At 37.8% G+C, this 23,517-nt stretch overlaps 1 protein-coding gene across 16 annotated transcripts in view; it reads right to left on the reverse strand.

Moving 5' to 3' along the window:
• Positions 1 to 23,517, reverse strand: part of LOC109408324 (cubilin) — a 649,214-nt gene that overhangs the window by 14,100 nt on the left and 611,597 nt on the right. For 13 of the 16 annotated variants that reach the window (XM_029860374.2, XM_029860375.2, XM_029860373.2 and 10 more), the window contains 7 exons: positions 22,721 to 22,938; positions 22,522 to 22,648; positions 22,348 to 22,443; positions 20,715 to 21,547; positions 8,089 to 8,258; positions 7,840 to 8,023; positions 4,967 to 5,152 (listed from right to left, as the gene is read on the reverse strand). In XM_029860374.2, the coding sequence (XP_029716234.2) occupies positions 4,967 to 5,152; positions 7,840 to 8,023; positions 8,089 to 8,258; positions 20,715 to 21,547; positions 22,348 to 22,443; positions 22,522 to 22,648; positions 22,721 to 22,938 (1,814 nt within the window). Of the gene's footprint in view, positions 1 to 4,966; positions 5,153 to 5,878; positions 6,557 to 7,828; positions 8,024 to 8,088; positions 8,259 to 20,714; positions 21,548 to 22,347; positions 22,444 to 22,521; positions 22,649 to 22,720; positions 22,939 to 23,517 lie in introns of those variants that run through there. The other 3 variants (XM_029860376.2, XM_029860378.2, XM_029860377.2) reach the window with 3 other exon arrangements.

Genomic DNA, 23,517 nt, shown 5'->3' on the forward strand with positions numbered 1-23,517 from the left:
ATTAGGTAAACATTTTGAAAAAAAAATTATATCGGTTGCACTGTTCTAGAGGAAATTTGAACACCCCTAGAAAAATTTCTGTTCAATTATCTGAAACTTTAGGATTCGGAGAAGAGATTGGTAAAAGAATTTTGAAAATCGGTTGAGCCGGTGCTGAGATATAGTCAATTGAAAATTCAACTGCAACTAGCCACTGTGCCGGGAGCACTAGGGATGTTCAAAATATTTTATCTTATACTATACCACACACATCCATTATGCGTACAGAAATTTTCAGACCGCTTCCAATTAGGTAAACATTTAAAAATATATATATCGGTTGCACGGTTCTAGAGGAAATTTGAACACCCCTAAAATAATTTCTGTTCAATTATCTGAAACTTTAGGATTCGGAGAAGAGATTGGTAAAAGAATTTTGAAAATCGGTTGAGCCGTTGCTGAGATATAGTCAATTGAAAATTTAATTACAACTAGCCACTGCCGAGAGCGCTAGGGATGTTCAAAATACTTTTCGATTGTATTTACGATATGCATCCAGCTATTTTATACTATATTCATGTGAACCACGCAGATTTATGATGTTTACTGAAATATTTTGCACGTTTACAATTAAATAAGCATGTCGAAAAAAAATTGTATCGGTTGCACTGTTCTAGAGGAAATTTGAGCACCCCTAGAATAATTTCTGTTCAATCATCTGAAATTTTAGGATTCGGACATGAGATTGATAAAAAAATTTTGAAAATCGGTTGAGCCATTGCTGAGATATAGCCAATTAAAAATTTAGTTACAACAAATTTTTGATCTTGGGGACGGGAGTGTTAATGCTCAAGCACCCGTCTTCAAGTTATAATACGAATCAAACCACCAGTTATCAAGATTCAACCACTGGACGTCACTGAAGCAGGGAAATCGCTCCTCAAACGGAACTAACGATGGACCTTTCAAATTTGGTGAGAATGTTTCATGCTTCTTCTTTTACTTGTTCTATTTTTAATACCCTATATTGTTATATAACCACATATAAGTTGAGAATTCGCTATTTTCAACATCCTTTCATCTATTGGAAGCTGCTTCAGTTCTGGGCTCTTTCTAAGTTGATGAAGGGATTTATAAATGCTTGCAAGGACTTGGCTAGGTGTGTGGAGCTGAGTAAGTCTATGGCATTGTAGATAGTAGCGAAATCACCAATGTCAATGGATATATTCAACTTTGCAATTCCATCCAAGATTTGTGCAAGTATTCATGCTATGCTATGCTATGCTATGCTATGCTATAAACACTATATTGCACTTAGTTTGAATACTTTCTATGTGGTTTTTAAAAGTTAAGTTTTTATCTAGTAAGAGCCCTAGATACTTAACTTCAACCGTCCAATTTATTGGAGTTCCCCTCATAGTGACAACAAGTCCACTTGAGGGTTTCAAATAAAGAGCTCTTGGCTTATGTGGGAATATGATAAGTTGAGTTTTGGAAGCACTGGATGCTTTGTTTCACTTGCTTCCATTACATCAATTTGTACAATTAGAAGCTGAAAAGAAAGTGCTCTAAGGATAAGGATTGAAAGATCTGTGAACCTCTTTGCTGGTGATCGTGTAGGTCATCTCAGCATTCTAAGAACATTCAAAATTTATCCCTTGATTTTGAATTATAGGGAAGTGGAGCCATCTCGGCAGGGGTCCTATTTTGGGCACTTTTTTGCTATAACTCAGCCAATTTTAAACCAATTGACACAATTTTTGGAACGCGATGAGATACGTATAGTATCTGGCCATGTACAAAATTTCAAGTCAATAGGTTTGGAAATGGCTGAGTTATAGCGAAGAGTGTTCAAAATACCGGCCGCTGCCCAAGTGGTTCGCTACCCTACAGATTGGATGGCGAAAAAATACAACTTTCATCGTTCATGTCAAGTGATTAACGTTGAACATGAACTATGGGGATCGGGTATCCTGAATCTTCGATCCGGATCAATAGTTTTCTATATAGATGGTTGAAGATTGAACGATCAAGTTGGAGCAGGAGTAACTGACCCGCAAGCTGGCCCGGGTGTAGATCTATCGAATCCGATGGGCAAGTGGCCAACTGCTTTTCAAACTGAAATTCAAGCAATTCTGGAATGTATTTTTATATGCTTCCGCAGAAATTACGGGCATTCCAACAATTGTATTATGTCAGACAGTCAAGCAGTGTCCAATCTGTTCGTCTTCGAGACGAAGGCAAAATTCGTGTTGTATAAGGTACTTATCTTTCCTGTTGGCAGGCCTGGTAGCGAGTCACTATTTAGTGACTTGGTCACTATTTTCGTGTAAGTCACTATAAAGTCACTATTTTCAAGACTTTTCAACTAAAGTCACTTTTTCTGGTAAAAAGTCACTATTTTCAACTATTTTCAATCTCCTGAAATCTAGTCAAGGAGTAAAACAAGAATTGTTATTTAAAATAATAAAATGTTGTCTTCTTAACATATGACTCATGTGACTATACTTTAAAACAGGGTATTTTTTAGAACTTTTGCTGAAACTCTGCGGAATTTCGTTAAAATTTTCAGTGAGCATGTTGAAATCCTTGTGTTTTTCTAATATATGTAATCATTTCTGTATGAATTTCTTGCAACATCATCCGTATGATATTCTGTTGCAGTTCCTAGAAGAAAATTCGAGGGCCTGATAAAATTCTTTAAGTAATGTCTAATAAATGTAATCTTGAAAAAATGTGGTATAATCCTTTAGAATGTCTAGAATATTTTTTATAGTACTTCTCAAATATTGTCTGAAAAAAATACTTTGAAAAAGAATACTTTACATTCCGAAAAAAAAAATATAAAGGTCATTCAGTGTGCTTTTGTAGAAGTCCTGAATGATTTATAACATTTCTAGAGAAACCTCCGAAATGATATCTCCCAAAAATTTGAAAAAAATGTGTCCTTTTGCAAGAGTTAATTCAGGGGTACCGTAAAATACTATTTTAGTGCCTTTTTAAGGGAAAAATAACAACAATGGCTTTTTTTTTACTTATTCATTTATTTGGAAGGCTCTCCATGGCTTCTCTCAGAGAATAATTGAGAAAGTCAAGTCAAGTAACTCTACAGTTTTTGCTAGGATAAACCTAATAATCAGTCGAGAACACGGCTGTGCTGTTGCAGATGCAATCGAACCAATATATTTTCTCTCGCATCCGTCCAGATTTGAGAAAAGGAAACATAAGCTTTGAATGTTAATGTTTTAATTTCATGCTGACAGATTGTACATTTATTAAGCTTATTAAAAACGAAATCTAGTAACACTAGTTCTCTAAAGAAGAACTAAACCTAAACATTCCAGATAATCTAGTCAACAGAAAAACCGGAAACTTCTCCCTTAATGCCACGAAGAATACGCCAGAAAATAAGTGGGACATCACGCCTGTAAATATTTTGGGAATCTCATAAAAGAGTCCCTAAAAGAGATATTTTAAAGAAAATGGAATTCTTCTACAAGTTAATCTAACATTGCTTTGTATATTCAGAATGATAGAATGCTAGTTGATTTTCCCCCTGTAGCTATTCAGAAATTTTCGAATAGGGTACGCCCAGAAAGAAATACTTCAGGAATCCAATCAAAATAACATTACTACTTTCAGTTATTGGTTTCATCAATTTTTCTGAGAGGATTCCTGCATACTTGAGAAATGCTTATTCAAATTTACTCACACATTTTCTATGCATATGTTTTCGACATGAATTTCTCTCAAAACCAATCAACTAGTTTTTAAAAAAATTATAAGAAATTCCACATTCAAAGCATCGCCATTTCGAAGGACACGTAAATATTATTGATATTGTTAATATGAAAATTGCAATATTGTTATTTTCATTCTAGACAGAATTTTCTCCAGATATTTTAAATCCCTCCAAGATGTTCTCCTGAAATCTGTCTACAATGACGAAGAAAATACCAGCAATTATGTTCATAGAAACTCGTTTAATAAACCTCTGAATGTTTATTCTAAAATTTCTCAGATTAAATCGCCAAGTATTTCTTTATCAACTAGAGTTTTGCCAAAAAAAACCACTCAAGCACATCCGTTTCCTCTGAAAACTTCGTCAAGAATTTTCCTAGAAATTCCATCAATGTGTCCCAAAGGATTTCTAAAATTGGAAAATTGAATATACATGCAATTTTAAACAATTTTTGGAATAAGCGAGAGTCTTTTCTTGAAAATGGTTATTATGCGGTACTACAGGTCTTTCTGAATCAAGCCCGTTCAAAAATTTGTATCACTATTTTTTTGTGCGTAAAGTCACTATTTAGTCACTTTTTTGCTTTCCGTAAGTCACTATTTGGTCACTATTTTCGAGAAATTGGTCACTAAATTAACTATTTTGACCATCAGGTTTTGCTACCAGCCCTGACTGTTGGTCATATATACGACTCTATATGGCCTTGATACTTGGACGATGAAGAAAGTCAATCGAAGTGTTTGGTGTCTCTCAAGCTAGGAAGTAGGAAGTGAAAGCAGCGCAACGACAACCAGTTCGATATAGTAGAATTAGAATAGTATACATTTAGGCGCTGGACAAAGTGTAAGTACAGCTTCCAATTGGAATCGCTCACGCAGTGCCCTACTGGACAAAAGAGCTGTAAATTAGGTTAAGTGATTGAAGAATAAAAAAAAATAAAGATATTCAATAGAAAACCTGGGAGAGGCCGACGACTCAGTAGCAGGCCACGATAATATGGCTGTTAGTGGACGAAAAGAACATAAAGAGAACTCATCGTGCAGATGGACTAGAAGCGATTGACGCAGGGCTGGGTCCTGTGGAGAAGGATAATCCACCAAGTATCCAAGTAAGTGATACAAAATAATCCAAATCGTGGAAGGCCATGTGCCACCTCACACTGCCATGAAGCATTCCGAATTACGGTAAAATCCACGTCTACTTGAAGATCATCATGTTCTTATCGGCATACTAGGATATACTTACTAATCCCGGTCGCGCTGGTCGTCGAGTCGTAGTGGGCCGCGTTCCTATGCAGCCCCAGCTGTCTGTGATGTCTGCGTTTTCTTTTTCGATGACAGAGAGTGCAGAGGAGACAGATTAGGAACGAGGCGGCGGCTATGCAGCTTATTATTAGAGCGCCGTGATCCTCCTCGGGAATGATGATGGTGCCTAGATGATGCAGAGACAGAGAGAGAAAGTCCCCAAAATGATCGTATTTGCGGGTTCCCGGACGGTTCGTGACATCATAGTGGGTCGTTAGTTGGCGCGGCGTGCAATGGGGATTATGTTCGGTTAGCGATTTAGGGGAATAGAATAAGGTGGTTAGTAAAGTTCGTTAAAGCATGAGCTGCTATGGTAGCGGTGGTTAGAATATATTGTTAGGCAAGTTTGAATAGCGCGGTGTTGGGTGGCAATGTGTCAGTGTGGATGTTGGCTTGTGAAAAGACTGGCAAAGCAATAGAAATTGTCATGACATTTTCTTGGATTGTCGTGACATACATAGGAAAGCAGTGTCTGTTGTTGGCTATACATTTAGTTACAAGATGTTATGAGTCAAACGCATATATTTTAGTTCATTTCTTTGAAAGCTTGGTTAACATAAAAAAGTAATTAACAAAAGTTTATCAAAAAATAAATTATACAAAATGATAATTCAAATAAAAACAAATATATTCAACTTGACATGTTGTACAGTTTAAAGCAGATTGAAAATAAATTGGAACAAGCAAAAGCTTGAAATATATAGTTGGGCTGTACTTAGAAACAAACAGTTGTAATGTGTAAAGTTTTTACTTCATATATGATTGAAAGAGACTATACAATAATTTTGTAGTGTTGAAGACTCATAGGTTTGTACAGATTTTTAATTAAAAAAAAGTAGTCGAATGCGTGTGTGCATGTATGTGTGTGATCATTAACTACTTAAATCTATTGGATGTAATAGTGGTAGTAGCCCGTAGTAGTCGCACTCCGAACTATAACACATCGCACAAATACAGATTAGATTACAAATAATTGCAACAAGTTAGAAACTGTATTTGCGAACAACGTGAAAGGTTTGGAGCTGGATACCCACAGGATAATGAAGAAGCCAAAATAGAAAATTAGCTGTAAGTAGGTGCTGAAAACTCACTTGTTTAAGGTGGAATCATGTGAAAAGCTAAGTGAAAATTGGGTCGTCGTAATACATTTGGTTTGTTTTGAAAAACTAATGGCGAGTCTTACTATTGTTGCATTTGAGTGTTTGTGTGTTGAAGGCTGATGACAACAAAAGTCATGCATAACTATGTGGAAGCAGTGTTCTGTCTGATTGCTTTTCGTTTCCAAAGTGATGCTTCTTACATTGCGCAAGATCGATCGGTTCGTCGGAAGTGTTTAATACTGTCAGTGTTGGTTTGTGCGTGTTGGTACAAACGATATTGGGTGCCATTGGTTTTGTTCTGCTCGTGATAGAGGTTATATCTAGGTTTCTCCCTCTCTCTCAACGATAACGATAATATTGCTTATTGAATATCCATATAAATGCCATCGAAAAGTAACACACAGTAGAAATAGGGTTGGAAGATGCTTCACCTTGTTTTGTGGAGCCGGTTGATTGGTTGGTTGATAGTAGTAGTGGTGATGTTTGTAGATATTACAGTGATAGTTTCAGTGGTTTTGGAAGTGGTAGTAGTCGGTTGGTAAAGTACAGTAGATGTTGAGTTTGAATAAGTGGAGACAGTTGATTTGAGGGTTAGGTGAAGAGAAGACAATAAGAAGAGATGGAAGAAAATAATCAGATGAGTATTGTCATTCAGGATGTTGTAGTACTACTGTTTTGCTAGCTTCAAAACTTGTTATTCAGCGACACTTGCAAAACAGTTGATTGGACGGGACTTATGAAGCTACAGTATCGAACTGATTTTTTTTTCTTTTACCAAAATAGGATACATAAAGATACACCAAGAGAAGAGATAAATGATGCGGTTTACTAAAACGAATTGAATACACAACTAGGAAAGGTGAGAAAGACCTTGGCAAATATCAAAAGTTTATAATTTTACCAATAGATACAAAATTATTCAATATAGGTTTTGTTACTGTCTTCACATCCTCCTCAAGACTAATTGGACTTCAAAATGTTGCTTGATTAAGTTTTTTTTCTATGGCAACTTTACCTGATTCTTCTTACAATTTAAAAGTCGTTGAAGTTTTCTACTAATACCTAATAACAAAAAAAACTTTACCACTTTATTGTTTTAATTTTGATATTTATACAAGATTTTGCGAAGGTCTGTTATTTTGCAGTATCGTGTGCATATAAACAAGAGGGATGTGCAAAACTTCTAACTGGTATGGATCGATGAAAAAGGGTTACAATTGCCACGTGTTGTGAAAATGTAGCATCCAGGAAATTCAGTCTAATCTTTCAACAAGGACTAACTTTTGAGGTTATGATACATCGTATCACCAGGTATTAGTGGTTAGTGGGATAGTTTCTTTTATTCAAAGTATTTTTCTAGTTACGGGTACAACTTCTGCAGCAGGTTCCGATTGAAAAACAAGTTTCTTGAAAACTAAAGCTGGGACTTTTGTAGCAGGGATGTGTTGAAACCATTAATAGAAGATGCTAAGGGTGCAAACAAACAAACAAACAACGGCTATCGATCATAAAACAATACGTTAACATGGATATTTTGGACCATCGTGTAGAAAATGGAGAAAAACGGGCCGCTTGCCTTGTTCGGAAAATTTCGCGCTTCATTTTTCGTACGGAACCGATACGGTATTCGAACTGATAAAATACTTAAAATAAAACCAGGAAATCATACTGCGAAAAAATGAACTGAAATCCGTTCGACTCACTCACGACTCACAGTGCATTTCATCGCTATTGTCCGAGGCGCCGCAGTTTTTGACGCCGTCACATCGCAACCGCTCCGAGAGGCAGAAGCCGGAAATCTGGCACTGCCAGTGGTACGTCGATTCGCACAGCAGCGATAGCGTAGAACTTGCCCCGACGGGAGTTTCCTGCACCTCGGTCCAGACTATGCGGAAGCCCTGCAAAGCGTTGGGAAGGTCGTGTTCAGTACCGAAACTCAGCGATAAACCGAAAGTCAACTCACCTGTGCACCAATGGCCTTGTCCGCACTGGTGAAACTGATTCGTGCGGTTTGGCCTTGGGTTACGTATTGCCAGTTTTCCATGGCGGGCTTTTCTCCGCACATCTCGATCGGAGGCATATCGGAGTCCGGTGACAGCCACAGGCGTAGGACGGCCGCTGCACAACCCCGCGCTGAAACGAGAAACAGGAGGAAAAGTGATGAGAAGAAATAAACGACCATGCGTCTCCATTAGATGGATGCTACCAATCAGGTAATGTATGTGGGCAAGAATACGTAGGGTACCGAGCCACTTGGACAGGGGCTTCTGTTTTGGGCATTTTTCCGCTATAACTCAGTCAGTTTTGAACCAATTGACGGCAAGATACCTAATATATTTCACCGCGTTCCAAAAATTGTCTAAATTGATTCAAAATTGACTGACTTATAGCGGAATGTGCCCAAAATAGAAGCCAATGCTCAAGTGGCTCGATACCCTATCTGACTTGTAAGCTATAATGCTCGAACGAAGCAGCATCTTTGGGCTTAATCAGCTGTTTGAAAGAATTCATACTAATTAGCCTGTGTATCGGTTTTGTGCTGCCTTACTCACTCCTTCGGAGGATTTTAAAACGGGGGATACACTAAACGCCAAATATCCTGTATGTAGCAGAGAGCAAGGCAGCATCATAGGATGTACCACAGGCTAATAGGGCACTTTCCATCGCCGTTGCTTTGAGAAAATTTTCTAACCCTTTGACGTTTCGTGACCCTTTCGTTGCCGATTCAAACATAGAAAATTTTCGCCGTTTTTTTTATAGGAAGTGTATTTTCAGGGCCGGATTTATGAATGTGGGGGCCCGGGGCCACAGCGTTGTGGGGTCCCTTTATAAGGAAGATAAATTTTGCTCATATAACATTGAGAAAACTAAAAAATATTATTATTTCTTACAAATATGTTAATGAAGGTATTAATGTTGTTGTGGAAGAATGTGAATATAGAACAATAGGCAGAACTAGCCAAAATGCCAATATCCATTGAATTATTTATAACAGACTTGATATTCTAGCGTGAAAGCAATGATAAAAAAATATATATGCACGCAGAAAAAAGCATGGTAAAATCAAAAATTTTTCAGGTAAACTCGAATAAATTGTCAATTTGTTCTGGCAACAAAAATAAAACTGTTTGGAGCAAATCGAACGTCACATTTGAAGTAAATTCAATCCATTTTTGAAAAAAAACATGTATCTTCTGACAGGTTATGTTAGAAACAAATGTATTTTTTTTTGTTCTTTTGTGGCAGGTCGGCCCTACGGAAATATTTGTTTTCCAATTAAATTTACAAAATCATTTCCTTCTCTAGGAAATTCCACTTCCCGCGTGGCACTTTCAATGCCAACATCATGTAGATAACAGATGCTCCCGAAATCAATGGGATTTCGTGGAAACTTTTGGTGAAACTTGTCTTTTTTGCAAGAGGAAATCTTGTTTGGTGATGCAGCTGGAACTTGGGAGTTTTGTTTATGTTCTCGACGGCGGAACGGGAGGCTCTCCAATGGGTATTGTAGAAATCAATATGTACCTAATTGAGTTTGTTTTAAAAATTAATATTTTAGTTTTAAATATTTTATCAGTTTACCGAATAAACATGAATATTTTTGTTTCAAACGAACGAAATTTGTCTCCGTGTGTAAAGTAAAAATATATTTTCAAGAGAGCTTTCACCGAATTGGATCCCAAATTTAGTCTGAATTCAAGGCAGAGTTCATAGAAAAGCAGCAAGAAGAATTTATAGCTGAAATGTTCAAGAAATTTCTTGTAAAATTTGAAGCACAATCAGTGGTGTTGTTTTATGAAATCCAAAAAGAATTTATATTGGATCTCTGCTGCAATCTCCGGAGAAGTTGCTGGTCTATCACCATAAAGAATGACACTTAACAAAAACTTGTTTTATGGATTTGTCGTCATATGTACACTCCCGTTCAAAAGTTTGGGGTCACCCCCTCAAAAACATGTATTTTTTAGGCCCATATCTCCGCCAATTTGCGTCCGATTTCAAAACCCTAGGTGTCATTCAAAAGATAATAAGTCAAAGAAACTTTGAACATGATTTAAAAGAAACTTTTTCAAAAAAAATGTATGTAAACTTAACCCAAAGTTGCCAAATTTTCTAAAAAATGAATATAAACTTACGGCAGTGTCGCTGGAAAATGGGTCGACCAAATTTTAAGATGAGAGCGGTAATATGACCCATTTTCTATTAGCTTTCAACTGCTTTTTACAGAACTTAGCTAAAAAATCTAGAAAAAAGTTATTAAGTAAATTAATCCTTGATGTCATCGACCAAAAGTTTGGGGTCACCCCTCAATATGATGTATCGGCCAAAAGTTTGGGGTCACTATCGTAAAACATGGAAAAGTGATTTGTTGATATCTTTGTCATCTTTCATTCAATTTTAATTCTTCTTGGCTTATTTGAAACAAAATGAATGATACTTACTGCATAGACATTGAACCACACATATTTGTTGGAATTTACATACTAAAACTTAACGTAAAGTTGCCTCATTTTTTGAAGCGTTGTAAAATGTGCTAACTTTACGTAACATTTTTATATACAAAAATCGTTAAATACGTTAAGTTAAAGACATCAAACGTAAATTTAGTTAATTATATTTGAAATTAGCCAAAAATAATTAAAATTGAACTATACCTAGATGACGAAGATATCACCAAATAACTTTTCCATGTTTTACGAAAGTGACCCCAAACTTTTGGCCGATACATCATATTGAGGGGTGACCCCAAACTTTTGGTCGATGACATCAAGGATTAATTTACTTAATAACTTTTTTTCTAGATTTTTTAGCTAAGTACTGTAAAAAGCAGTTGAAAGCTAATAGAAAATAGGTCATATTACCGCTCTCATCTTAAAATTTGGTCGACCCAACTTCCAGCGACACTGCCGTAAGTTTATATTCATTTTTTAGAAAATTTGGCAACTTTGGGTTAAGTTTACATACAAATTTTTTTGAAAAAGTTTCTTTTAAGTCATGTTCAAAGTTTCTTTGACTTATTATCTTTTGAATGAAACCTAGGGTTTTGAAATCGGACGCAAATTGGCGGAGATATGGGCCTAAAAAAATGACATGTTTTTGAGGGGGTGACCCCAAACTTTTGAACGGGAGTGTACCTCTCAGAAGATATTGCTGGAATCCCAGAAAGAGAAACGCATAGAGGAACGCATGAAGGAAGCTTTGGCAAAACCCTAGAAAAAAAAAATCCATGGCGAATCTCAGAGTAACTTCTGCGTGGGCTTAGGAAACACTCATTATGCACGTCTTGATGTAAATTTTCGACCACGCCTCTCCTCTAAGGCACTCATAAAAGCAATCAAAAACATCCAGCATTATTGGAGAAGTCTTGTCCGTTGCCGGCAAATAACACTAGTTTGCAAAATAAAACGATATCGAGTTTTACAAGTTTTTAAAATATGGAATTTGCTAAAATTCAAATATCTTGCGTTTTGTTCAACCAATTTTAAATCTTTTTCCATAAATTAAATACTGAATATAATACCATTTGATCATCTCAATGCAGGTTTTGCGTCAGATTGATAAAATTCAAGATATTGGCGAGTTTTAGGGACGATCTCCTTAAATTTTAGCAAATTTTCCAAAAATATATGAAATAATGTATTTTTTCATTATGAAAAAAAAAAAACAATTTATAAATTCTTCCTCACCGTTTATTTGACATATCATATGTAGGCAAGTTACAGTAAAAAAATCAGTTCAATCGGAGCATTTATTACGGAGAATGAGATGTTTTAAGCGAGTGTCTTTGCTTAACCCATATTCGCCCAGCGTCCTTTTTATATTTTGAGGTTATGGCTTCAGTCGTTTTTGAGTTTTCTTCCAAGACTGAAAGCCATAACCTCAAAACATAAGATCAACAGTTGATTCCTTAAGAAAGTCCTTTTTATAGGACAGATGTCCCGAACGCCCAGCGTCCTATAAATAGGACAGTCCTTTTGATGTGCATATCTCCAGAATTATGTGAAATTTTAGAATACTTTCTTCAGAGAAGATGTTCTCCACACCCATACCTTGTTCATAGTGGACAATATAGTTTGTTACTGGTTGACTAGGTGGCGTAAATGATGATTTAAATATTATATATTGTCACGATCTATGAGCTTCATTTCCAATATGAAAAAAATATATGCCTGGAATCTTAACAATGATTAATAATTTATAGTTATTACTTCGGTAGAGTTGTTATATGCTTGTTTGTTTATATGTTTGTATGTTTATCTCTTTGTATGTTGATATGTATGTACATACAGGGGGTGGCCAAAATGTTTGAGATAGGCAACTTTTTTTTCTCTCACAAAAAAGTTCAACATGCTATAACTTTTCATTGAGTGCATAAACAAATCTCAAATTTTGACTGTTTGTCAATCTATTATATGTGCATCATTGGTATAAATTTGGGCTCGATTGAATAATATTTCGTAAAGTTAGAACCGTTCGGGTAAAACCCTATTTTTTGACAACTCATTTTCGAGCTGTCATATCTCGGAAACGCGTGAACCAAATTGAATGAAATTTTGAACGTACATTAACACTATGTAAATGCTTCACAAATTAAAACATAGGTACCGTCTTACCCCGCTGGTTCGACACGTTTTAATACACTTTTTAATTCGTACCCCGCTTATTAGACACATGTCGAATTAAAAAGTGTTGAAATGTCACAGCTATGTACACTGTAAATGCAAAACAGTATGATATTGCGCTTATACTCGCCCCCGCAGCAGCTCCTCTTGCAGCCGCTGATTTCGGAAGCTCTGAGTTGGTGCTGTTCAACACCCAAACCGCCTGGAGACCAACCGGAATGAACTGTGGATGCCTTCAATCGTAAAAAGAACGAGCTTTTCATTCGCGCCACCGCAATATTTGTTGAAATTTTGTTTCATACCAAATCCGGAAATCAAAACAAAAACAAAAATAGAGTTGCCAAATTTCAGTGAGCATGGTGGTGTAGGGTGACCAGTTTGTCGAACTCAAAGTTTACCCCAGTTATTCGACAACAGTCGGTGTCGTATTAGCGGGGTAATATGGTACTTTTTTAACGTTGAAAAAAGTTATCATGAATTCTTTTTAAATTTTTCTCGAAAAAATGTATTTTTTTACATCAATGTCAATAAATTTTAGTGTTGATATCCAAAGATTTTCCAATTCTGTTCTCAAGTTATCTCTAATCAGATATATTAGAGCCTTTTTAAATTGAAGAAAGAACACATTAAGTAATTTTTGTGTGATATTGTGAATTTGACTTATTTTACTCTATATGAGTAAAAATTTCAACCCGGTATAACTTAATTCGCCGTGAGAAAATATTACATGCGTTGAATTAAATATCAATACATTTCTGATAAACGTTAAAAAATCATTCAATTCGGTTCACTGATTTCCGAGATATGACAGCTCAAAAATTAGTTGTCTAAATAATAGTGTTTTACCCAAACGCTTCTTACTTCGCGAAAAATTAATCAATCGAGCCCAAAATTGTACCAATGATGCACATACAGGGTGTTAGGTTCCTGAGTGCAAACTTTTTAATAGGTTGACAAATAGTCAAAATTTGAGATTTTTTGATGCACTCTATGAAAAGTTACAGCATATGGAATATTTTTTGTGGGTGAAAAAAAAAATGCCTATCCCAAACATTTTGGCCATCCCCTGTATGTATATAATATATGTATGAATGTTCCGTTATATATATAATAGAGTTATGAATGCGCCAAGAAATTTCAATCAAATTTGGCATACACATTCCTTAGAACGAGTTGGTGGTAGCAGGGCTAATGGAATTCAAGATGGCGGCTTAGGTTCCAAGATGGTGGTCAAAACTCCAGAATATATGCTTTTTACCGGCAATGCTGCTTAGGATACTTTGCAATATGGGTATCTATCGAGCGGGATTGATAAATAGAAGTTAAAAATCGATATTTAACGCCATTTTGAATTCCAAGATGGCGGCTACGGAATGAGAGTTTGAGCTATGATACCATGCAATATGGGTATTTATCGATCGGGCTTGATGTGTAGAAGTTGAAAATCGATATTTGACGCCATTTTGAAATCCAACATGGTGGACCAAATCCAAGATTGCGGCCCCAGCATGGTAATTTGAGCTATGCAATATGGGTATCTATCGATCGGGCTTTATGAGAAAAAGGGTAGAGGGTCATGGTAGATTTATTTATTTATTTATTATAAGTAAGTAAGATGGTAGGGTAGTGGGTAGGATAAACGGTGGAGCAGACGGTCGGGTAGAGGGTTTGGGTGAAGGATAGAGTAGAGGGAGTGGAGAAGAAGGTAAAGGTAGAGGATAGGGTAGACGGTAGGGAAGAGGATAGGAGAGAGAGTGATGTTGAGGGTAGAAAAAAGGTTTGGGTAGAAAGTAGGGTAAACGGTACGATTAAGCAAAATATAGGTTAGAGGGTACGGTAAAGGATAGGGCAGTGGTTATGGTAGAGTACATGGTAAAGGGTAGAGTAGATGGTAGGGTTAAGTTGAAGGTTATGATAGAGCATAGGATAGAGGGTTGCATTAGAGGGCAAAGAATACAGTAAGGTAGAGGCTAGAAAGTAGGGTGAAGAATTGAGATGATATTAGATGAGCTGAGGTTTTTTTTTCGAGATACCTTCAGAAATTATCAGCAATATCTGAAGGAATCCCGGGAATAAACCTGGGAAGATTCTCGAAAGGAATGCCTAAAGAAATCCTGGAAAGTTCTTTAGGCATTCCTTTCGAGAATCTTCCCAGGTTTATTCCCGGGATTCCTTCAGATATTGCTTCCGAGATTGCTGCACGGATTGCTCCGGAGTTCTCTTCGGGGATTTTTGCAGGAGTTACTTTAGAAAATCCTGAAACACTACACCAAAAATGATCATCAGCATACCGAGTTCAAAAATGCTGTAAACTAGTGTTAATTACGGAGCAGTAGTTTCCAGCTGAAGAACATTCAAGCGTGCTGTGTGAGGTACGGTGTGCTGTCCCGATCAAAAACATGTTGAGTAATTTACGTATTATTTTTTTTTCCTACATTTTTTATAGCCAAGTTTGTTAGAAAACAGATGAATGCTAATAAGATGTATTACCGTTCTCATATTAACCCGGGAGCGGTCGCGTCGTGTACTGAGTACATGCACCATGAAAAATGCTTGCTTGTGGTACACAGTGTGACCGTGGTGTCGTTGAGGGTGGTCGAAGACGCGACTGCTCGAGGGTTAAAATTGGATCGACCTAATTCTTAGGGACACTAAATTTAGCAATATTTTAATCGTTAATTCATGAACTATGCAGTTACTCACTACAGAAAATCGTGCGAATGATGTGCTATACTGCCATGTGCAGCATAGTTGTCCCATGTTCTATGGGAATCCCTATTAACATGGGACAACTACAGCATATTGCACACGGCAGAGTAGTATTTACATACTGCAAACTTCTTGTTTGGATGACCTGGCGCCTCCTTCCAACACAGCCGGTAATAGTGTAAACACGAACAACCAAGCTGCTCCCTCGGCAACCACTGCAGTTGTGCGTAGTGCTTTTGATGACATCTGTGCGCAATAAGCGACGAACTCTACCGTTCTGGGCCAAAGTATATTTTACCATCAATGCAGGGTCAAATTTCCATACACTTTTCAACATCAACAGATCTGGGGTAGATACTTGGTGATTAGTATCACTTAATGCGGTTGCTCATAGCGCTCACAGCAAATGGTCCTCACTAGCCGGGGTCTATAATATATTATATATTGACCATACTACGAATCAGGTATATCTGATAAACTAAACGCAACTTGTCGTTTAGAAGAACGCTCCTAGAAAGTAGGGTAACCTGGGGTAATACCCGGAACAAAACACCCTCATGCTTTTTTGTTATATAAATTATGTTTCCATTAGATGCAAGCAAATTAGACGAAAAATTGAGCTAATCAAACTTAAGAATGGACAGATTAGTCGAATAAAAAGCTAGCAAAACGATGGTTTTCCACATTTGGAAAGATTGGCCAATTCACGGAAAATTCAAGCGATTGCGCACTAATTGTATGAAATCGACTTATTAACTACCATCCGCCTCCTACACCTGCCGTAAATAGTTATATGGAACTTCGTGGCTTTATATCAGAATTTTAAGTGGGAAATGTCAGAGGTATTTTTGCCCTTTACACTTTTCGGCTCCTGAAACGTATCTAATACTTCTTTAAATTGTTTATTTGCTTCGGTAAATTTGATATCACGTGAACCAAAAGATGATGTTTCTTAGCCAATTATGAAAACAATCTTTCAAAACACAAGACGCCCATTAAATCATTTTAATCTTAGTTATGGTGTCGGACAAAATAATAAGACCACCAGACGGTTTTCATACAAAATGCCCAAGTTTGGTGATATGGCGCTCTGTTCTTAGTGAACCGATTTGGCTGAAATTTTCACAATCGCCATAAAATTACGCGAATTTTAATTTTTATTAAATTGATTAAGTCTTGTTCACTACATCAAGAGTTACAGCTATACTATGCGGCTAAATAATAAGACCACCTTTTAATCTTGGTTGTTTGTGATCAATTAGGTTTTAAAAAAATGTTTTTTTGTTTTATTTTTTTTTAAATTTCATACAAAAAAGACACTTTTTTCTTGAGTTTATGCTTGATTGACCGCCCGTTAATGCTATCCAGTATCGCCAGACCAGCCACACAAGGAACTAATAAGAAATCTGCCGCGGACTAAGCAGGGATTCTTCAGTATTTTTAGGCGACAATGGCGCCTGCCACATCAGGTTGCAGACCAATGTGGGGAAAGGGAAGGAAGTGACGATTGCCATCATTTGTATTCACATAAGACCGAATATATCTCTGCGGCTGCACAAACTCATGCGAATGTCGGAGTGTTGGTGGGATATAGTTGGCAGAGGGTTCACACATTATTGGTGCGTGGATGCCAGGTGAAAGGTGATAGAATTGTTTGTTTTATTATTCTGAAGCTGTGCGGCACAGTTTTCATCATTGCATAACTCTTAGGTGTTATATGATTAGATTGACACTGTACCGTGAAAGTTTGGAAGGAAAGGGGAAACGGCTTTTTCAACCCGTTACTGTTCTAGCGATGGCTATGAGCATGTGAATATTCATGGGTTGTGTATGTAGAAAGGAGGGAGAAAGTATACAGAAAGATATAAAGTAGGAGGAAAGGGACGAAACAGGGATTGAAATACAGGGGATACTCAAAATAACTGGGACAGGTAAAATTTTCACTTGTCAAAAAATGTACAACTAGCTTTATCTTTTCGAATAGGGCATCAAATGTTCTCAAATTTTTACTGTAAGCTCATCAACTAGTTGTGTATCAGTGGTCCAATTTTGGTAAAGTTCTGGCTATTCTACACGAAGTTAAAAATATTCTAGAAAAAGGTTTAACTATCCGATAGCCAACTTTGAGCTGTAATATCTCCGGATTCAATAAACCGATTGCAATGAAATTTTGATCATTTATGACTGATTCAATGAACTTTGAAAAACATTAGACTTAATTTGAAATTATTAAAAAAAAAAAAAGTTATAGCGATTTCATATATTCTATGTTTTTTTACTAAATTTATCTATTTTTCATATGCATCCCATTACTTTTTCAATATAATGCCGGCCATTTGGTTGCTTTCCTTCGAAACATTAATATATTCAAGTCAATTAGAGGGAATTTCAATGAGCTATAACTATTATATTGAATTTTGAAACGATGATGAAGTTTTGGATAAATTGGCGTTTTATTAGGAAAATAATCTAATCGTTATAATTTTCTTTCGTGTAAACAATTTTAAGTTTAGTCAAAAGTTTTTAATAGCTCATTATATCAGTCATAAATGATCAAAATTTCATTGCATTCGGTTTATTGAATCCGGAGATATAACAGCTCAAAGTTGGCTATCGGATAATTATACCTTTTTTCTAGAATATGTTTAACTTCGTGTAGAAAAGCCCGAACTTTTTCAAAATTGTACCACTGATACACTACTAGTTGATAAACTTACAGTAAAAATTTGAGAATACTTGATGCCCTATTCAATTAGTTACAGCTAGTTGAACATTTTATGAAAAGTGAAAACTTTACCTGTCCCAGTTATTTTGAGTATCCCCTGTATTTAGCAAAGGTTAACTTGAATATTCTTTTAGAGGTCTCAAGAATAACTTCAAAATTCGTCAAGTGTTTTTTTTCAGGAATTTCTAATGGAGTTTAATTTATTGAATACATCCAGACTGTAGGACTTGGCAAATGAATTCCTGGAAGAATTTCGGTAGCTCTGTTAAATTATCCGAAGGAATGCATTGTGGCATATCTGAAAAAATCTATAAAGTCTACCCGAAAGCATCTTCGAAGAACTTTCTTAAATAGCACCTGTAAAATTCCGTGGAGAAATTGCTGAAAGAATCTCTGGAGCGATTTGAAATGAAAACGCTGAAGCATCTAGAAGATTTTTTGGCGAAATCATTGAAAGAGTCTTCCTGAACGAACCCCAAAAATTTAAAAAGGAATCCATGATGGAACCCCTGGAGGAACTCCTAAGAGAATGACTGGAAGGTGAATCCCCGCAGGAAGAATCTTAAGATTTTTGAATTGAACCCCTGGAAGAATTTGCACAGAGATTGTACAAGGGATTATTCTTTTTCTTAGTGGCTCTACGTGTCCACTTGAGTTTGGCCTGCCTCTTTTCAGCTTGGTGTTCTTCGCGCATTTCCACAGTTATTAATTGGAGGGTTTTCTTTGCCTGTAATTTCACGAATTTGTATATTGTGAGGCAAGTACAATGATAAACTATGCTTAGGAAAGTCGAGAAAAGTTCCCGACCGCAACGGCAATTCAACCCACCGTCTCCGGATTGGCGATCCAAAGGAATTTCCGAAAGAGTTTTGAAGGAATTCCTGAAGAGATATCCAAAGGGCTCACTTTAGGACTTCCCGAAGAAATTATTGCAGAAAATTTGTAAGAAATCCCTGAATTAATTCCCGTTGGAATCCTTAGTAGAGTAAACGAAGAATTTCAGTAGGAATCTCCAAAAGAAACAATTCCTGAAAAACAGATGAAGCAATTACCGGTAAAATATTTGGAGGGATAACCAAAAAAAGTCGCTAGTAGAGTTTCCATAGCAGCCGCCAAATTGATTCACAGAGGAACTTAAAGAGTATTTGAGGATTTCCCATAGGAATGTACGGAACTATGCAATCCATCTTCCGGTAGTAGCCGTAGTATTAAACAAATTTATTGAAAATTGTATCTTCTTATCCGGCTTGAATTTTGTGCTCTATCTCACCGAGTCGTGCCGGAAGAAGCTATATGTACACCAGCGCCACGTGATGGCATAATTCGTAGCTATGAAATCCATCACCAGAAGTGGTAGTTGTTCTGAGAACAACTTAGTCGAAGACTGGATGTTGTTATCTTGCCGAGGCTCCGAGAGAACTCGCTATAAAGACATGACACTCATAACCAAGGTAAGTAAACATCTTGCTCATAACAATAACCTATTTTACGCAATGTTTCACTTGTGGGCCGCTGATTTTTATTATTTACATTTGATGTTTATGTTTTGCTGAAAAGTAGCCTAACATATGGAAAACGCTCATCATTTTTTTTGTTGGCAAAGATGCTTCCGTTTTTAATGTGACGTGATCGATCTGCCGGGCTGCTCGATATCACTAGCAGGCTAGGAAACATCCCTGCTGTCTGCTAATATTGGTTTTAGGAGGTAGATTATCGTATTTGCCGCGGAAAAAATAATCCCGTGTGTTTGATGTACCTTTATCACAAGTTTTGCCAGAATAAACGTAAATAAGTGGGCCCATAGAATCAGTGGGGTGACACGGCTGTCAAACTCGGTACATCGCCGCTCCACCCAACATCATTTTTGGTACGGCGCGTTTTGGTACCCACTTTCTGGTCGGTTTACCCTAACTTGCTCCTGATTTTCGGGTGTGTGGCTCGTGTGTTGCTAGTGCTTATTTCAGAAATTACACATTTCAAACGAAATCGTTGTTTTTGATGATTGTTTCTCTTTCCTTATCACTTTGCACAATGTTATATGTAGCAGCGAAGCAGTGTCGATGTATCTAGCGCATTTTTTTCCATGAATTAAGCAATCAAAACAAAAACATTGGACGCCATGTTGAATTGAATGCTGGGTAGATGATTTTGGCCCTTCGTCATCCCCCTGCATAGAATAAACTTCAAAACGGGTAATCAGACGAAAAACAGCTGATTTGAAACGTCTCATAAAATGCCTTATTCTAGGAGCCCGAACCAGAGGAAGTTAAAAATGTGGAATTAATGTATTCGACTCGTACTCAGCAGAAACTGTATGAAATTCCAATCGGCTTCCACGACACGTTTCTAGGATAGTGTATGATTACGATGTTGCAAAAAGATTAAATTTTGGATCGTTTCATTATAAGTATTTTGAGTTATGACTCTGCACGTTTTTTTTTTGCTTGTCGTTACTTAACGTCTTCAAGACAAATGCACCTTCGGGATAAAGTCCCTGTAAACAAAAGAAAAAGTCTACTTCTAGGTACTCACTTGCAGGTTCTCCCTCGATGGCGAAGTATTCGAAGTACAGCATAATCTTGTACCCTATCCGTGCCGTGATGTACCAATTGCAGGCACGGGAAGCCAATCCCTTGCCGGGTGCATCGTAGTTTGCGGGAAAGTTCGGAGACGCCACGATGCCGGAGTCTTCACCGGAATAATTCCCCCCACAGTCACCGAACACCGATTTGGCAGTTTCGAATATGTACCGTGCCTTGAAACCACTGGCTACGTTTTCCTGATCCGTGTGCAACACCACCCGGATGCCCACCGCTCCACGAGGGCTTTCCACCGGTCCCGGAGCCGTTAGGCTGCAGTACCTTCCCAGGAACCGATCCGATCCGTCTCTGTACATGACGTACATCTCCAGCCAGTCTTCGAAACACACGGAAGCTCCGTACGCCCCAAAGGTCGTATTTGCTCCGTCAGCCTTCACCTTGAAGTGGTCGAACACAATCGTGACTTGCTCGTTCATGGTCGCAAGGAACACATATGAACAGTTCGTCTCCGACGGGTAGTTCGATGGATACCGAGGGCTGTTGAACTCGCCCTTCTTGCGGGAAGTGCTCCGATACGTAAAGCTACAGGTACCGTCCGGGGCGGCCGTTCCCGGTATCTTGTACTCCGTCTCGAAGGTGTACTTCGCCTTGAAACCGCGCCCTTGGAAGTCGCCGGAACTGAACACCATCACCAACCGAGGCCCGTCGCTGATGACCGCGTGCGGAATCTCGTTGCCGCACAGTTCGTGATCGAATTTATCGTACGCATCTGCTACCTCCTGACCCTTCAGATAGACCTTTAGGTAGCCGTCCGTGCAGTTGGAACTGTGGAAGCAGAAGAGAGAAAGGAAACACAGAGCATCAGTAATTTTCATCAATTTATGTCAGTTATTGATTGGATTTGAGAGAAGGGAGGTGAAGGTGGAAGAGGACAAAGCGTTCAATCATCGTTTAGTTCCGTCTGTACGCCTCGCGCTGCTGGTGTGCGCTTCCGGACGCTTCGGAAGAGAATTGAAACTAGTTTTGGAAAAAATCGCTCGTCTTCCTTCCTCGGGGCTATTTCCGACTGATGGTGCCGTCGCGCCGTCATAGCATCGCTCCGGCCGGTGCCGCCAACTCATTCTCAGAAGCGGACCAATTTCGGCAAATTTATCTGTTTCCGGTTGATTAGCTGTCGTTATCGTTTGTTGAAAATCGGATGTAAGAGTCTAATCTTCATTTATCTCTATCGACGACTTCGTCGCTACAAAGGGAGAGCTGTGGATGAGACGCCTATAAGAAGGATATACCATTTTGGTAAAAGCTTTGTACACTGAATCATTTTTACACGATTTTTTCAGTTTTTTGTACCAATTGAAGGGTATTCATCCAAACGACCCAGCGGTTTTATCAGAGAAAATGCTTTCTTTCTTAACATTCTTAACGTTTCATCCCAAGCTCCCCACTAATTGGAGGCACCCGTAGCGAATTTTCCGACTCATTGTGTCTGTGCGCGGGGGTGCACAGAGATCGGGGTGGCTATGGAGGAAAAAGGACGGCCAGAACCGCTCGAGGCGTACAATAGAGAGGATGATTGAGTGATGATAATGGCCCAGTCATCGGCCCAGTCTGTATTGTATACTTACTCGCCCTTCTGCTCGCCTTTCGGAATTTCGAAAATCGAAAACTCAAGCTTCACCCGTTCGAGGTTTTGAGCGTCTTGCATACCGTAAACGAAATATCTGCAAAGAGGATAGTGAATTAGTTGAAGCAATGGCCTGCAGCTACATAGTTTCCAAGCTGTTTTTATTAAAACTCACCTACAAACTACTTTCGGTATATACGGAAAAGGATAATTTGGCGAGTATACGTATCCGGTCGATTCTTTTTTCGATAAGATTTTCTGATCACATTCCGAGCCTCGTATGTGCATTCCGTCGTTTTCTCCTGAAAAAAGGGAAAGGAAAATTCATGGTTACTTCAGAGATTCATCACCGTCATCCTTTCGCATTTACTCACGAATAAAATCTAATTTAACAAAACTTTCACTAAATTCAAAAATTCCCTTAAAACCACGATTCTGCGTGTTGGCGGTTCGTTGCAGCGTCGAAAAGTGCACGAACAGAAACTGCTCGCTCGAGTAGAGGACCAGGTTCCGCTGCTGGCCGCAGTACGTCCCGATCACGGCCGACGTGTTGTCCTGCCCGTCGAACACCCGGACGTAGTCGAATGGACAGCTGTTGTGGATGAGAAGGTATAGAAAAATGGTTGAGGGTCACGTGAAATGGAAGGTTATATGTGGGATTTCTGAAGGATGATGCTACTGCCCAACAAACATTTTAGCTATATAACAGTTGAACAAGCAACTGTTAAGCAAACTTCAGCTTAAAAAACTGTTATTCAGCTATCTCTGTTTTTTGGGTGGTGGAAATTTTTAGCCATTTCTGGTCTAACTTCCTATGGCACAATACAGTAAATTTCAGTATATTTCACTTATGCAAGAGGAGCATAATATATAAATTGCTATAAATACAGGGGGTGGCCAAAATGTTTGGGATAGGCAAGTTTTTTTTCTTCACTTTTCATAGTGTGCAAATTCTCAAATTTTTACTGTTTGTCAACCTATCATTGGCATCATTGGTTCAAATTTGAGCTTGATTGGTAAATCTTTCGCGAAGAACCGTTCTCGTTATACACTATTTTTAGACAACTAATTTTTGAAATGACATTTTGAACGTTTATCAATAATATATAAATGCTTGAAAATTATTTAAAACATAGATACTTTTCAAACGTTGAAAAAAGTTAAGATGTAT

This window comes from Aedes albopictus, chromosome 1 (assembly GCF_035046485.1).
Source record: "Aedes albopictus strain Foshan chromosome 1, AalbF5, whole genome shotgun sequence".
NCBI classification, from domain to species: Eukaryota; Metazoa; Arthropoda; class Insecta; order Diptera; family Culicidae; genus Aedes; species Aedes albopictus.